At 33.0% G+C, this 18,840-nt stretch overlaps 1 protein-coding gene across 1 annotated transcript; it reads right to left on the bottom strand.

Annotated features, from left to right (window-relative positions):
- Positions 1-1,000: 1,000 nt before the first annotated feature.
- On the bottom strand, positions 1,001-11,129 carry LOC147399077 (polypyrimidine tract-binding protein homolog 1-like). Its single transcript, XM_086448488.1, has 10 exons — positions 10,777-11,129; positions 8,816-9,025; positions 6,340-6,402; positions 6,157-6,230; positions 5,949-6,044; positions 3,915-3,972; positions 3,734-3,838; positions 3,558-3,639; positions 2,640-2,752; positions 1,001-1,627 (listed from the first exon to the last, which is right to left on the bottom strand). The coding sequence occupies exons 1-10, from the start codon at positions 10,960-10,962 to the stop codon at positions 1,229-1,231; spliced, it is 1,386 nt and encodes a 461-aa protein (XP_086304614.1). The 5' UTR covers positions 10,963-11,129; the 3' UTR covers positions 1,001-1,228.
- Positions 11,130-18,840: the final 7,711 nt, after the last annotated feature.

Here is an 18,840-nt window from a genome sequence, read left to right on the forward strand (position 1 = left end):
TTTTATTCTCGGTCTCTTATAATTCAAGAGTTTTTGTGGGACCTATGTTCGTCATTTTTAGGATTTTCTATGTCAGCGTGTAGAGTTCAATCGAATTTTGAGATCAATGGTTCTGTGCTCTCTTCAAATTATCTTTTTCCTCGTTTTTTTTTTTTTACATTTATAATTTTCTATAGGTCTTTCAAATTCAAGAGTCGTGCAATTTTAGAATGCCTACATAAGTCCAAATAACGAAGAAATGAAAGGGAAAAAAATCTATATCACATTTACAATGTCAAGGTCACTTTTTATTATCAAGTTCTGCAATTTTATTGTCGTTATCGAGTTCGACATTTTATTTTTAAGTTCAATCATTTTAAAAAATTATCGAATTCCAACTCTATAGCGATAGATATATCCGTTGCAGCAGCTCTTAAAAAATGGTCGCAATCAACATTTTTTTTTTAAATGGTGAATCCAACAATAAAAGCTATAACAACTGATATATCTGTCACCACAGTATTAAATTCAATAATTATTAAAAACCACCGAACTCAACAGTAAAAAGGGGCAGAGCTTGGCAATGAAAAATGGCGAACTCGAAACAGTAAATGTTATCCAGATTTTTTTCATTTTTCAACTTCAATACTAAATAATTATTTAAACATCCAAAATGCATATATCATGATTGCAAAACAAACACTCAAATTAAAAGTTAAAATGAAAACTAATTTTGTTCATCTTAAAAATCAAAAAATACATCTAAATGTTAAAAATTAAGAGTATATGCTTTTTTTTTATAAGCAAAATTAGGAGTACATCATACTCCATTCGTCATTCAGTCCCCCCACGTGAAATAAGATGAATAATGAATAGGTTGTGTTGAGTGCATAGGGAAAGAGCAAAATTCTTAAATTTAATGTCTATCAAAACTAGATAATTTTGATGGGGCGTGCCTGAGATAAGGATGTGAAGCCATCACTCCTCTATTCATCAATAGCATTTGAAAGGAAGACCAGCATTATAACTGAGATAAATAACAATCATTATTTGTTCAATAAAATCATCATAATCAAAAGCTGGAAGCATTTCTAGTGCAATGGCATGTAAAAGTTGATACAGAAGGGCAGGGCAACTTTGGTGGCCACAAAACACAGTAGGGCGAACTGTATTACGGAATTAAAACCAACTTCGCTGTTTTTCTCCAAGACACCATGTTTAAAAAAGAATGCTGCATAACTTAAAAAGTTTACCGACCATAATAAGGAGGATGGATCATTGGTTGAGCACCACCCGGTCGCATATTTGGCTGATGACCCTGTTGAGGATGTGAGGGGCTGGGAAGAGCTCCACCATTAGTAGGATATGTGGGCCCAGTTGGTGGAGCATATGTTTGACCAGGAAATGTGCCTGGAACTGAGACAAAAGTTTGTCTACTAGCTTGCATGCTTGGATCCCATGATGCCATCTGTCCCTCGGGATGTTGTGCTTGTGCACCAACTGCAAATTCATTCCTGGGATATGTTGAAGCAGTCTGAGGATTCTGCCAAGTACCACCCATGGCAGAAGGTAAAGGGGAAGAAGATTGTTGCACCGGGAGCAAACCTGAATCCGGTATTGTGTAGTCTCTACTTCTGTCATTGTTAGCCTACAACAAGCGGACATTCATTTCTAACTAGTCAAACTCTGAGAAAAATGCTTGGTCTCATAAATAAAAGGAAGTGGCAAGACTAAAGAATGTACCCACTTTTCTGATAAATTGTGTACCCACTTTTTGACAAGTTCAAGGTATTAAATTTCTCCGAAAATCCAGCGACATATTTCCCTTTCCAAAGAATCAACATCAAAAGACACATTTCTTTTCTACAACCCACTTAAACCATATTTGCTTCTTCAAAAATAGATTCTTACACTGCATTTTAAGGGTTTTTTTTTTCTTTTAAAAGGACTAACCTACTTCAACAAAACTTGGTCTTCGCTTTATCAAGTGCCTTTCTGGATGTTCTCACAATTTCAAGGTATTAATGAAATATCTAAAATAAACCTAAATATTTTGTAGTTGTTGAATAAAAATAGGATTTTAAGGTGCAATGCATAAGCACTATGGATTTATGATGAATTTACATCACAGCTTTGTGTGCACAATTAAGGCTTTTTGGGTGAAATTTTTGGAAATTCCTTGCACTTCGAAATTTTCAACCTAAGTTTTCATGATTGAATTACATAATGTATATTTCCCCATTTTTGATGTGGTCCAGGCAACATTTTTTGTTTCTGAAAAATACTTTTCTTCAACAACAACAAATAAAAGACACATAAAATTATATATATTTCATAATATATGAACAGTTGCAAGTATTTCCTATAACTTATATATAACTATTTGTTCATAACTAAAAATCAATTTTTTTAATATGTTAGGGATCAATTCTGATTTTTTTTTATAAGAAAAAATTTCCCACTTTTCCACTACTTCTCATAAAATAAATTATTCGACCATGTCAAAATTACCCTTCCCTATGAGTTCGAAATATGCCTAGACATTGAAATTTAACACCTTGGATAAGCTCAATAGTGTGCCCATTGTCTCTTCTAAAGCTGACTAGCATTTTTTCCCCCTGTTTGCCATGGTATAACTTAAAAATTTGTATCTATAATACCTTCACAATGAGATCAGTATGACGAGAGTATGACAGATGAAGCTTACAATAACCACCATCATAGATGCAGTGTCCTTCTAAAGCCTCTTTGGCAACCGCTGCAGCTGTGACATCTGAAAAGATTTCAAGTTAATGAGCAAGAAAAATAAACTACCAGCTGAAAGAAGAGCTGTTCGTGCGGGAAAATTAACTTGTGAGGGAAAACCTAGAGTCTAGCAAGTAAGCACTTCATGACAAAGTACTAGTGATGCATAAATGGATGAGAGCAAAATTCAAATAAAGAAGCCAATAACTAAGGGCTTATCTGCTACTGTTTATTAAGGCTCTGTTAGGTTCACAGATGCAGTTTTCTAGAAAATATTTGCATGTGAAACATGGAAATAATTCCAATTTACACACATTTTCCAAAAAGCTACATGTTACAAACCAAGCAAAGCCCAAGTTCTGAAGGCTTTCAATAAATGATAATTGAAAATTTTCAATAAAATGATAAAATTTAGGTAATTAGATTATCAATGTTGTTTCGAATATTCAATTTCAGGGAACAATATAGCTGATTTCTTTTGTTTTAAAATTTATTATTTATGTATTTTGAGATCAATGACCTATTTAAAATTCCATGCACGTGGGCTCATGCCTCAAGGTGCTGAACAGCCTCATGCCTTGTCTGAAGAAACAATCTAGACCTCTTTGAGGGCTAGGGAGCAACAGTAAATAGGACCGCTCTAAATCAATGCAGAGAAATAGAATAAAAGAAAAGGAATCAGCCGCATTATTCCCTGAAATCATACAAGTAGACTTGGGTTTTGTTTTCTTTGTACTCTTTCTTGCCGGTCATCTCAACCACATTTAATATATTTGCATTTACCTATTAAAAAAAAAACTAAAAAATCTATCAGTAAGGAAAAGAAGTCCTACCAGGGTATTGAATTAGAGCCTGCATTCCACCATTTTTCTCAAATATGGCAATTTTCTGAACAGTCCCAAAGGCTGAGAATACCTGAAAATTGTGAAATTTGCATCATTATACATGTATAGTAGAACACCTAATAACAAGGAGACCGTACAAAGAAATTGTGAATGAAACTACCTACCGTGTGAAGAACATCCGCCGTGACAGCATATTGCATATTCTCAATTGAAGCAAGAATCACATTACTCTCTGGTTCTTTTTTCTTTCCATCAGGACCTAACGCCGCCTGGATATAGTCATTTCGTCAATGCAACATAAAGATGACCATAAAGAATAGCAGATCTAAAAGCAAAGAAGCCTACCTGCAGGGTACCATCTATGGCAGAAGGATTCACAGGAAGGTAAGGATTTGTATAGTCCCTACATGATCAATCAAACAATAACACGAATGCATGAAGCACTAAATCATACAACAGCAGACAAATTTCACTTTGACACACACACACACCCCCCATAGTCATGTAGAACAAATCTTTTCAATGAAACAATAGTGGAGATCGATATTTAGGGACAAATACATATAAAACCTTTAATGAAAAACAATCATCTAACAAATAATGGTTCAAAGCTTTTAGAGGGGTAAACAGTAAGAAGTATGAACTCCTAGGTCAAGATACATCCGATGACGAAGTTTCAGAAGATTACAACTAAAGCTATTAAAGAAAGTTACATCTTAAGATGATCATAATCCGTGCAATATTTATTATTTCAATTCACACAATAGGGCATACATCTTTGAAGTGGAGGCTAATCATAGTGAGCAGTTTTTTTTCTAATAGGTAATAGAGAATGATCTGAATAGGGATTAACATCTCTAATGACTTGAACAAATTTTGCTTACATTGTAGCCAATTGTTTAATTAACCTGGAAGTAGGTTGGTGGCCACAGTGTTTGTGCAGGAAGATGAGGATTTGCTAACTTGAATATTATCTTGCAAATTCCAACATACTAAAGAACATGATGACAAGAATGAATTTAAACTTGTGTTCACAATCAAAAGTTCAATACTCTACTTTGACCGTTGTTAAAACTATATCAGAGACAACCTTCAAAACCATATCAAGATAAGGAATTAGGATAAAATGAATCCTTAAGTTCAATGGTTAGTGTTTTGGGCCTAACTTGATTGTTTAGTTTGACTAACAGGTTGGTGTTGTTATAAGTTATTTGAGTCTGACGAATTGTTTTGCATTCAAACACTCCATTTAGGTTCATTTTCATGTCATAAGGAGCGATCACTGCCTAGTCAAATTTTGTGACAACTAGCACAAGAGCCACATTTTCAAACTAAACTGTGATTTCCATCCTGAACTGCTTTTTTTCTTCTTTTTTTGACGGGTAAGCTGGACTTGAATCCAAGACCTCAAAGTTGCTTTGCAATGTGTCAAACCAACTAAAAGCCCTATCCTGAAATGCTTTCCCAACTCAGAAACAAGTAGAAGCATCATCAAACCCATCCTTGGCCATCGTTCATGGTTTGAGATTGCTTACTAATTTAAGGATTAGCGAAACTGTATCCAAATCTAAGTTTCTGCATATATTACTCTTCCAGCAAATAAGCCTCCATTGAATTCTCACGTGCACAGAAAGATGTGTCTAAGATCTGTCAGATCACATCATTCCTAGAAAGCCCTATAAAATTTTTACCAGCCACTGAATATGAAAACTCCTCACAAATTCAAGAGAAGAGAACATTCTGGAAGAGGTTTGATGCTGAAGAGGCAGTGTGGTGGTTTAAACCAATTTAGGAACAAAGTTTTGTAGCCTGAAACCAAGTTGACAAGATCTTCCAAGTTGAGATTGGTGGGACCAATAGGTGCCAGCTCAATAATCTCAATAAAAACAGTAACAATGTATGATCCCAGAAGATAAAGGTCGATCATAAAAAAACCGTTGATTCTAAAGCCTCACGGTGGAAGCAATGCAATAAGGGTGAACTTTAAAAACTAAAACAATGGTTAAAAAAAACGTTTAGAACAAGGCGGTATGAAATTTTTGGATGCAAAATGATATGGATGACAGTCCAAATTGGTTTAGAGATGTCTGAATTGAAGAGCAAAGATGTAATCTTTACACCCAAAAAAAAAAAAAAAAGCATTAGATCATTATCATGAGATGAAGGAAATTACTAAGAGAGCATAATAGACACATCTGTATTCTGGCCAGCAGGCTTCACTAACCCTAGATAACAAAGCAGACACACCAATTAGCAACCCTTCGATGGCTAAAATCAACAATAAACAATATATTATGAATGAGGTTCGAAAAATGCATACGATCTTATACAAAGAAACTACGGAAACACTAATCTCATACTCTCACGAGCTTCCCATACCTGCTACGATGAGATTGAAACTTGATATTCAAATCAGTATGTGCAGAATACGATATTCGCAAGTGGCATGATCCAACATGTTCCGGAAGCAGGTACCTGAATATTAGTGATATCGCAATCACATATGTCAAAACAAACCAAAAAATGGTTCTCTCGAAACTTCAAACAAATTAAGTTAAAAATTCCATAAAGTATTTGAATAGCTTGCCTAGGTATGCTTCTCCCATCCAATGCATTACGTGCCGAAGCTGCCGTCTCAGCATCGCTGAATTGGATTAGTGCCTGACCAAAAAAAATTGCAAATTCACTGAGAACAAACAAATAAATAGAGTAAAATTTATATAGTTATCTCAAGAAGATAACAAAAGCAACAGTAGTGTAGATATGTGACCTGAAAACCGGCAGCTTTCTCGAATGTAGCTATTTTATGAACAAACCCAAAAGCAGAGAACACCTGGAAAATAGTTTGAGTTAGATGCTTGCACACCAAAAGTATACCATCAGCAACCATTCCAGACACATTGAAATGAGTTTGTATTTTACAACTGTTTCCAACAAAATAAATTAATTAGGACCATCACCATATGTGACGTAACCAACATCGATCAAGAACGGCACATAAACTGATCAGGGTGTTATCCCCCAAAAAAAAGCACCAAAAACATAAATTGGCTCTTTTTTGAAACATTAAACCAAAAATATTCAGTTGAAGACCATAGACTGGTCTACAAACCCATGTTACAAAATCAGGAGGCATCTAAATAAAATAGGAACATGTAGAGTTCTATTATGATAATAAATAATTATAGTGATAGACAACTCAGAAAAGGGGGTAAAAAAATAGAAGAAAATGACAAAAAAATATACGTGAAGGGAAAAGCGTCCTACAGGTCAATGAGTCCTACACCTTTATCTAAGAATAGAACATCAAGGGAAGGTATAAGAAATACCATCAGTATGATACTATGCAAAGAAGACAAAGTACATAATGCACAGAAAGAGAGATGCTTGCAGTGGTGGAGCCAGGATTTTGCCCATGTGGGGGGCAACCAAGAGTAGAAAATTTTGTGGGGACAACTAAGAGTGAAAAAAAGTAGTTGTGGGGGCAACTAAGACTGGAAAAAAAAATTGTGGGGGCAATAATAGCAGATTTTTTTTATCCGCTGCTAAAATCTGTCACAATAGCTCACTAATCCATAGACTTTGAAAATTCTTGTGGGGGCAAGTGCCCCCACTCTAAATCCGCCCCTGGATGCTTGGACAACTTACCAAATGCAGTATGCTGATCCAAGCAGAGAACGTCAAACAGAAATCAAATTATTAAATAAGAACGGAAACAACTTTTTTCCTTACGAAGGCTGATAGAGATAAGGTGCAGGCATTATAATAATGTGCATGAGATACACTATATCAATGCTATGGTGTATCTCATCACATATCTTGCAAATCTAAGATTTGCATAAATTAGATATATTCTATTGGATTGATTAATTATATTTCCATATTTTGAATCTATATAAATCCTATGAGATATGTAATCGACATCTAAGAATTCTCAATAAAAATCAGATTTCTCATCATGGTATCAGAACTCAAGGTCAACTGAGCACATCGATCTTGGTGCGACATTCTTCGGTCAAACCAAAATCACTTTTTTCCCTTTATTTTTATTTTTTTTTGAAAAGTATAATATATTGATCAAAAAAGGGAAACAAGAAACAAAGACACCGAGACAGCCTCAAGAGCTACAAAGAAAAGAGCAGTAATGGAAAAAAAAACGTCAATGATTACATAAAGAATCCCATCTAAAAACAAAATCATCAAAAGTAATCCCCGCAAACTCTATATTCTGCTTTAACCAGAGATATAACAAACCCAAAATCTCCAAGAAACCTGCATGAGAGCTACTACTCTTATTATTGAACACTCTGTTGTTTCTCTCGTTCCAAACCCCCCAAGCAATAGCAGCGGGAAGCATAGCTTAAATAATCTTTTTTCTAGTGTGGAAGGCGTTACTGGTCCATTCTACCAACAACGAAGAGAAATTACGAGGAAGGACCCAGTTAATACGGAAAAGACCAAGACTTTTTTCCCTTTATTAGTATTTAGTTTTTTTTTTTCCAATAAAAATCACAACTTTCTCTATGTTTCCACAAACCTCCCTACTTCACAAGTTAATGCCTCACGATCTAAATTTTCATTTTTATCTAAAATCTCTTTAATGAGAGTTCTTGTATTTAAATTGCACAATCCTTATTCGTATGCGAGGGAGAGATAATGAAAGACCTAATCTAGTGGGCCACTGGTTCCGACAGACTCAAAAACTGAGCGGGTTACGACGGTGATGGACTTCACAGACAGGCAATGACCACCATTAAGCATGATCGGACGTTTGTGGATATCCATCATCAATTTCTTCATGAGATCAAGGGCCAATATTTTACGTAATCAATTGCATAGTCTTTTTGTAAAGGACCATGCAATTGCAAGAGGGTAATAGAGATAAGGTGTATGCATTATAATAATGTGCATGAGATGCACTTTATCAATGCTATGTTGTATCTCATCACATGTCTTGCAAATCTTAGATTTGCATCAATTGGTATCAATTAGATATATTCTATTGGATTGATTGATTATCTTTCCATATTTATGAATATTTTGAATCTATATAAATCCAATGAGATATGTAATCAACATCCAAGAATCTCAATAAAATTAAAATTTCATCAAAGGCTATATAGGAAAAAAAAAATCCCTATGTACTCCTTTCATTGCTACAATTGGATAACCCTGAAAGAAAAGTATGTCTCGCATTTAACATGCATTGAAGAGAGAAATATTTTAAGATGGCAGTGAGAACTTACCAAATGAATAACATCTATGCTGACATCGCCAGCTTCAACACCCTCAATAGTTACCAGCAACACATTCCCAGCAACATCCCCAGAGCTCTTGTTGTTGACAATTTCATGTCTATTTGAATATTGAATGTATACAGTTTTACCACGAATCTGTGCTGGCTCCGAAGAAGAAGCATAATATGAAACCATCGAAATGGCCTGATTCAGGTCTACCTGCAAAAGAAGGAACCATAAACGGTCAAGATTTGTTGTTGAAATTGTAGGATTCAAAGTGAAAAGTACAAGAAAAACTAACTAAATCCTACAATTCACATATGAATCATACCGTAAATTTTTTAAATCTTGGTCTAAAATGAATTCATAAGACTCAATTTTTTATTTTTTATTTTGATGAGGAGATGCATTGCATTAATGTCCACTATACACTTTAAGTTCTCAACCTATATAATCACATAACTTCCAATTATCCTTGTTGAATCAAAAGAAACTTAGGTTTCATCTTTTTAAAATAGAATTCATAATAGAAGTAATATGGAGCCCTAAACGATTCAAACAAAGAAACAATATTATCTTCTCTTCTTGCTTTGAACATAGTGTTCAGAATAATAGGTGAATCCTTCGAAGAAGAAAAAATTAAGTAGATGAATTGGGTGGAATTTGATTTATAAGGATGACACATAACTTTATTTTCCTGTATGAAGCTGGTAATCTCCTTGGTAACTATTAGAGTAGTAGTTATGTAGTAACTTATTAAGGTGCATCAAGATGCACCGAATCATATTACTTAGGATAAGATCGTTTAGATGGTAGCTATGCAGTTGCTCTTGTAACTTATTTGGTCCATTATAGACCATTTGATTAAAATCCATCAGATTTCGGTCTAGCCTAAGCCAATGATGGCTAAATTTAGGCCTATCTGAGTTGAGCATGTTGCACCTCCTCTTCTATAAATTTAGGTATATCATCCTTTTCTCTCTCAAGAAATACCATCAGGAAGATCTCTTTATCTCAATCAACATGCATCCAACAAACACGACAGACAATTTCGACCATCCATCAAAAGTTTAATCATTGAAGCAAGGGGTTGTTCAAACTAATGTAACCAATCGTATGTTCATTCTTCAAAGGAACATGCGATTGCAGGAGGGCACTAGAATAGTAATTATGTAGTCACTTCTTAAGGTGCATCAAGATGCATCAAACCATATTAATTAGCATAAGATAGTGTAGATGGTAGTTATGCAGTTATGCAACTGCTCTCGTAACTTGTTTGTTATTCTATTTAATACAACTCAACCAGAGAATAGATAATCCAGGATTTACATTATCCCAATCTTTATCAGTAACCAAGTTAGGATTCGGCAATTACTCCACAGGGGTTCAATTCAGTTAATTTGGTTAAATTTGGAAAGTTTAGTATAAAAAAATTGGGATGTTGTTGGGGATTATACAAATGACTAATGATGTATTTGAGTTTCTTCACAAATCTATCGTCTTCAACCTCCCTCAAAACCCTATCTTGTTATTCAAATTTAAAAGTTAAAGAAGATATATATAAAAAAATTGACACTGAAAAGTAAAAATGTACCTTATTTGGCGATTAATAAAGAATCTTCAATTACTTAGTCAATTTGCCAATTTAATCGGGTCCCTTATTCAAGGAATTCTACAATTTTTTTCAAAAATTAGGGGATTTATGTTTCTATCTTTAATAAAATTAATTTTAAACAATTCCACACAAAAAAACCTCCACACAGTGTCTAGTATGTTTAGTCATCATATTTAGTGTCCAATTACTCAATTCCGCTCTACAAAGTAAGTAAAGAAAGTAACCCTAAGTCACCATCTTCATAAATAAATAAAAATTTAAAAATGAAAGAAGGACAAATTTGAAGATCAACAATATAAAAAGGGGGGAAATCATAATCTGAAATCTAACAAACAAGACAAATAGGAACTCTTACGAATTCGACGAAAGCCTGGTTACGGTTGGCGCCAACGTTGCATTTGGTGTTGACGATCTTTCCAAAGGGCTTGCAGAGCTCCACAAGTTCTTCTTCTGTGCACTCCCATGGAAGATTACGGAGGTGAAGAACCTTCGAAGGTGTCTGCGTGTAACGGAACTGAGGCTGTCCCGAAGACGAAGACATCTATTTAGGGTTAGGGTTTCGAAAGAGAAAAAAAAAAAATCGGATGAAGCGCAGATCACAGAGGGATCACAACTAGGGTTTTTCTTCTGTTCTTATTTTCTGGATTTTAGGGTTTGAGCGGACCTGAGATGGCTGTGTTTGTCCACAGTCGAAGATAGTTGTAGATAGGGAAAAGGAAAAAATAACACGCATTTCTTTTTTCTAACGTGCGCAGGGAAGATAGTACGCACTTTTGTGACCTGGAGTCCTGGACACCCATGTTCTGATTTAAATTTTTCACGACAGACCCTTTAATCTGGGTGTTATTTACATGTGCCTCCCTGGGTTAAAGTTTTTACAATGCACCCCCTAACTCAGGTAACATTTACACATTTTATCCTATAGTCCAAAAGCTCTCTCAAAATATATCTTCCCAATCTATACCCATCTTTAATTGGTGTGAGCCCACGATTCATTCCTTCGAGATACCCAAGGAAAGATATTTATGATTTTGTACAGTTCTGTGAAGAGAGCATACATAGAAAAAAGAGCATCAGATTCAGATTTGTTGAAATAAGAAAATTCTATTGCACACCTATTTTTACTTACAACACTTCAATCCTTTTGAAATTTGAAAACTATAATAATGTGTTAAAAGTGAAGTTGGTGTGGTAATTGAAGCTCTCTAAAATAGTACTTATCTTCCACATTATTATAATGAGAGGAAAATTGAACATAAGTGGTTGGGACCCAGTTTTATATTTAATTTAATATGACTAGAGTTGTTTTGGTAAAAAATCAAGAAATTTGCAACTCATGTCATCAAGTTTTCAAAATTACAAGGGTATCATTTTAATATGTAGTCTTCAAAAACTCTTTAATCATTATTTAAAATTATGAATAAACCCCTTTGATACATGTATGTTTGCAAATGCCACCTTCTGGTTTACTAAAATTCACTCGTGTCCACAGCACAGACATCCCTTTTGGGGTTAATAGGATAAAAATGAAAATTAATAAAATTAAAGGGATATCATTAAAAGTCTTTGATATTAAAGAGTTAAAAGAGAAAATAATAAAGTTGGAGAGGTATTATTTATCATGAAGAAAATGAAATGAAATAGAATAAAGTGAGTTAAAGATAGTAAAGTTAGAGGGGTATTATTGAAAATTAAGTAAAAGATGAAAAATAATAAAATTGAAGGATATTATTACAAAAGAGGGGGAGAGGTAATACAATAAAGTTGGAATGAATTAAGAGGAAAGACGATAAAGTAGGTAGTGTGGACCTCACTCCATTGTAGTTAGTGAAACATTTATATCTGACAAAAAAATAATGTAAGGAGATCCACCATTGTGCTTTATCGTATAAACTAGAGCTTGTCCATACCTATAAAACAAGCATCATCTTTGGGGTTCTAAAGGGTAAAAGAAGAAAAATAATAAAATTGAAATGATTTAAGTGAAAAAAATGGGGTAAAATTTATGAATACAACAAAATTAAAGGGGGTGAAGAGGAAAAACAGTAAAATGGGGTCATTTGAACCCCATTTCACCGTAATTGAAGTAAGATGTTTATCCCCTACAAAAATATAGTTGAGTGGAGTCCACTATTTTATTTTATTATATAAACCAAAATTCCTCGTGCCTATGACACGAGCATCATTTTTGGGTTTTAGGGGTTAAAGTGAAAAATAATAAAGTTTGAAGGGTATTATTAAAAATCGTTTAAGTTAAATGGGTAAAAGATAAAAGATATAAAAATTAGAATAATATTATTAAAAAGGAAAGGATGAGAAAAACAATAAAGTTGAAGAGGGTAAATAGGAAAGGCAATAAACTAGTTAATGTGAACTCTACTAAAGGGTGGATGGGACGTTTATCACTCATGAGCAAAGCAAATGTAGGACATACAGTTGTGTTTTATGATATAGATACTAGTGGCCTGTGTGGATGTAAAAGCCGGAACTACTTAGAACATAAGTACTTTCAGAAGTACTATTTGAAGTAGGGGTGCAACTTGGCTCGATTTGTGATCAAATTAGAACCGAACCGACATAGGTCGATTCTACTAAATAAGAATCGAACCAAATTCCATTAAAACCAAACCGAATTAAAGTTGTTTTGGTTTGATTTGGTTTTATGGCTTGCCAATATTCTATAAATTGTAAGTAACATTTTTTAATGAACAAACACACGTACAATAAACATAAAATTTAATATAAGAAATCACTAATCTACCCATAAAAAAAGTCATTAGTTTATCAATAAAAGATCGTTAATCTATGTCCCAACTCATAAAATAATTCATAATAATTATTATATACATGTATATTTATTTATTGCATAAGAATTCGGTTCTTGGTTTGGTTCGGTTATATACAAGCTTGATCTGATAACCAAACCAAATAGATCAGTTAACCATTTTTGTAAGCCAAAACCGAATCGCTACTTGTTCCAAACCAAACCAAACTAAGCCACCCCAAAGCTACCGGTTTGGTTCAATTCTCAGTTTAAACCGAACGAAGTTGCACTCTTAATTTGAAGTAGCTGGATAAGTGTTGTGTGTTGGATGTAGGTTCTGAGAAGTACTGTTAGAAGTAATTCTGACAAAGTTTTGTGTTTAAGAACTATTCTGAATTACGTTAAAATGATCAAGATGCCCTTATAAGTATAAATTATTATTGTTAACATTATAACTCAATAAACTATATTCCAAAAAGTAACAGTTATTGTTTTTATCCATAAAAATATTATACTATCATTTTAAACTCAAAATATATTTATTTGTTTTACAAAAATTCGACAGAACCTCCCCTAAAAATTGGACACATAAAAAAAATATGTATAAAGACAACCAATATAAAATTGTAACAACTATCACTAGCAATTAGTAGTAAAGAAATATCAAAATATCGTAAAATTATTATTTGACCGTATTAATAAACAAAGCAACTACCATGCATGATTTGCTCAATAAGACATTTGTTCAGTATACATTTCCATCCACTCTCAGGTGTGGCATACCGCATTAAGCTTTGTGATCCTTTGATATTCATATTTCTCTCCCTCTCAAACAAATCAGACTTTTAGAGTACTTGGTTGGTTAACCATGAATAAGTCGTGCTCATGGCTAATCTTCCCCGCATGAACATGATCGTCACAAAGGTCAGGCTTATTCAATTCCGTTGAAAGCATTTTCGACCTAATTACCAACTTCCTCCACTGAAATAAACACACACACGTGCGTGCACGCACAAAGATACTAATTCACACTAGATTAAAAGAAGAAAAAAATCATTTTTTTCAAGGAAACAATAAAATAAAACACTAATGCGAACCTAAAACTTAAATTCAAAAAACATGGGGATAACTTCAAATTTATTGAATGGGTACAATTAAAAAATAAATAAAAAATGGGGTTGCAAACCAGAAACTTAAATTCAGAAAATAATTATATGACTTCAAATTTACTGAATGGGTACAATTAAAATAAAAAAATTGGGTTGTAAACTAGAAACGTAAATTAAAAAAAAAACAATGAGATAACTTCAAATTCATTGAATGTATAGAATTAAAATAAATAAAAAAATTCAAAATGGGGTCTTTTGAATTATACATGTAAGCAATTCTTTATTAACTAAAACGAGTGAGTGATAGCAGCAGCGTGACTCTTCCAATCACCTTCACTTTCTTCCAGTATCAACCATTGATTAGCAACAATGTTGTAGACTGTTAAGCCGTCAAAGGTATTGGGTTCAATAACAACTTGAGAATCAAAAGAATAAAACGAATACTAATTGAAAGAAAGAGATGGTGAGGAAACCCAATTGGGATTTAAAGTTTAAAAGAAAATCCAAAAATCTTTAGTAAAGATTTGAGAAAAAAACCAATCATGAAGTCTAGATTTGGGCGTTGGACATATGAAAGTATGTTTTGAGATCTAGAAAGAAAAAAAGAAGAGGAGGGAAAGAAAGTGGGTTATAATTCTAGGTTTTTGAGGAAGAAATAAGTGTCCAATGAACCATTTTTCAGGGAAACAGAGATGATGATCAGCGTCGTTCCACTGAGAATAATGGGTTGGTACCTTTGGATGAAATCAATGAATAAGGGGACAATGGGTGTAAATATTAAAATTGTTAAAGGGTAATTATGTCCGAAAGCTGTTATTTTGATGGATAAATATTGCTCCCCGCAAAAGTTCACGGAGAAGTACCAATTTTGATACTTCGTCAAAAAGCACCTCAATTGCTTAAATAAAAAGTTACTCTTTTTTGGATCACACTATCCAAACACGTGTGAAAGTGATTATGACTCCTCAACAGAGCTAGGAGCACTTGGAGAAGCCAATCCAAACAAGCGTTAGTATAATGCACGTGCGACGCACTTTAATGAAATTAAAAAATATGAATTATTTGATAGTGACCCAAATTTATGACGTTTTTATCAGATGCAACTAAAAAAATGATGTGATTAATAAATTTTTTAAATAAATATTATGAAAATAAACTATAAAAACATTCAAATCATATTTTTCTAACCATGTCAACACAAATCTAAGAGGACCCTGAATCAATAAAAAAAACACTATAATCAAATCTTTTAACCATTTAATATGCATGTAACAATATGCGTTTAACCTATATATAAAAAAAAATTCTTTGGGCAATATTTCTCGATAACATTTATTTGAGGCCATAAAATCAAATTAAGAAGGAAAAGAAAAATGCCTAATAAACTCATTTGCAAAAATTGATTTTTAAGACGAATTAAACAAAAAACCAATACTTTAGTTATGATAACACATGCTAAATTTATATGCTTATGCATGCTCATCAACCAATAGAAGCCTTTAATTCCATAATTAGTTTATTATCATTAATTCTAGAGAAATATCACATATTTAATTATAAAAGGAATCTTATCTTGACTCTTGGGTACGAATTTGTTAATGGGAAATTTTTGTGATAAGCAAATGAACTAATGGCTTGATGGCACATGTATTGGAAAAAGCAAGCGTGTTTGGTTAGTGGAAATAAAATTTCAAAACAGTTAGGAGTTCTGTTTTTTTTTTTTTTTTCTAAGTAATTTTTTAATACGTGTGGCATCTGGCCATTGGTTCAACAACTCAACACGTACATTTCTTAACAACAAATTCATACTCTCTAAATCAATAAATAAATATGTAAAAACAACGATAATAAATATTTTTTTTAAAAATAAAATAAAATTCCTATAGTTCTAAGTTTCAAAAGAATAATGCCCAAAATTCTAACTTTGGCAACTTGATATTAAATCTTCGATAATGTCATATGAATCAAAAGAAATTTAATTTTTTTCCTGTACATACTTCATGCACAAATAGAATAGACAACTAAGAGATAAAATAAAATAACATTAATGATATTATAAATACTCAATCATTAGATAGTCTTCCTCTGCTATAACGAGCTTCTATTAGTTTAGTATTTTTAATTCCATTGTCTATTGATGATAAAGAAGGTAACCATGAACTAATTTACAAAAGATTACCAATATGAAATATATTATTCTTTTTGGTTTAACCCTAATTTATTAATCAACTACAAATTTAAATGGATCTATATTACTTACTTTTAAGAATGAATAAAGATGAGCACCCTTGAAGTTTTTAGTTCATTTGGATCATTTCACCTCACAATTACACAAATAATGAGCATTCCTGTGAAAGTGCGACTATTTTTTTTATTTATTTTTTATGTTTGGTAGGATTTCTTGTAAGAATTTACATACAACCCATAAAACCCCCTGAACAAAAACCGTTGTCCTTATTGGGTTGGACTGTTTGAAAATATTGTTAGTCTCTCGTCACATGTTATTGAAGTTATTTTTCCCTAGTATTTTAGGCTGTGTTTGGTATTACTTTTGTAAAAACACTTAATTAAGAATAATTTTTGTAATAGTGCTTTTCAACAAGATAAATTCGTTTGGTAGTACTACTAATAAAAGTATTTAATTGATTGAGTTTGTTTTTCGGATATAGGAAGTGGTGAAGATGGGTGTTGAACTAAAGATTTGCAACATTTGATGATATTCCAAAATCATTTTACTCTAACAGTAGAGATTCGGATTGAGGATACATAGATAGATGCATCTCAATAGAAAAATAGTTTTCTTACTAACTTAGTAAGATTTTAAGTCTTATGAAGGGTCTAGAGGTTAAATGGACTAGCACATTAGCAATCCAACACCACACCCCTCTAGATTTCATGGAAAAACTCATCAAAAATACATAAATAAATCAACATTTTCTTTGGGCTTGATCAAAGGTTTTGAAAATGGATGACTATCGAACCTCCACAAAACACAATGAAAGATAACAATTTTTTTGTATTTTTTATTTTTCGAAATTCATATAATTGTCTATTCTACGGCTTTGTCCCATCATATCATGTTTGGATGCTACAAGGTGAGCTCAACAACCCTTAGTAAGACTTGGAATCTTATTAAGTTATTAATGCAAGTCAGACTCATCTCATTATGTGAACAAGTCTCTTATAAATTGTGTCTTTTTTTCTTTTTTTTTTCATTCCATGAGTTTTGATCACACATTTTACACGGTGGTGATAGAGTAGGAAAAATTACTTCCCGCATAAGTTAAAAAGTAGAAGTCACTCAATTGTGACTTCCACTTTAGGAGTTTATTTTTAATAAATTACTTTTTTTTTTTTTTTTTACAATTTTTTTACTCTTTCAACTTATAAGGCGTAGAAGTACTTTGAAAAAGACTTACGAAACATAACCTTAATCATAGAATCCCTATGTTTCACTTTCATGCGTTTGTTGGCCATTATATTCAATATTCAAGGCAACACGTATGGAAAAAGATACTGTTGCTCCACATTCTTGGTTATACAGTGCAGTCACTTTTGCCAATGTAAGTAGAAATAAAGAATAAAAGGGAGAACCATGAGGGCTAGAAATTCGTATAAATATGCTAAGTTAGAATAAGAATTATTTATTCCTTGAAATTTTATTGGACAATGAGATCGTTGTTCAGGTCACAGTCAACATAAGACTATTTGGTCCAAATCCAAGCCTAATTAACGGGTTTGGCAAGATAATGATATACTCACTAGGCTATTGTAGGTTCATTTGGATCTTTTTAATTATATCACAGTTTATATTTGAGTTTAAATGCAATCACAATCCTACCATTGATGTCATACTTGCAATTTGGAGGGTAACAATGCACGTGCACTTTACTAGTTATCTATATAATAAAATAGGACGGTTGGTCCCCCACATTTGTTTTAAACTTTATATCCGATAAATAATGCATCTCATGACAAACCTTTTTCTCTTTCCTCTATTCAAAAAAGTCTTCAACAATATTGCATTTTCTCTTTTACCCCGTTTCCAATAATTCCCCTTCAATTTTACTGTATTTCCTCTCTTCCCCCATTTTTTTTCTTCCAATAATAGCTTTCCAACTTTATTATCTTCCACATTTTATTCTTTTAACGACTACTTACAATATCATCATTATAAGTGGTACGTACCGACCAATTAACAATAAGTCCCTATGGATCTCTACATGCAATTCACTCACTTTGGGAAGAGCAACAAAAAGTTGAGGCCTTTGTTCTATCTACTTCTTACTCTTCCCAAAAATGAACAGTTGGATAAACAATAAATCCAAACACCCCAAAAAAGATGGTAATGTCATTAGCACGAGCAAACTCTAGTAATAGTATATATATATATATATAACTTTATTTGTGTGAAAGCGCCCTCGATCCGCGGGGTGCGCGGATCTGCTTTTGATCCTTGAGGTTTGGGAGTCGCCACCTAGTTATTAAGGTCTAGGAACCAAACTGACTCTAAAAAAAGGCATACATTACTAATCTACGAAAGAAA

The sequence above is a fragment of the Akebia trifoliata genome, chromosome 7, assembly GCF_017979445.1.
Source record: "Akebia trifoliata isolate Shusen 1 chromosome 7, ASM1797944v1, whole genome shotgun sequence".
NCBI lineage: Eukaryota > Viridiplantae > Streptophyta > Magnoliopsida > Ranunculales > Lardizabalaceae > Akebia > Akebia trifoliata.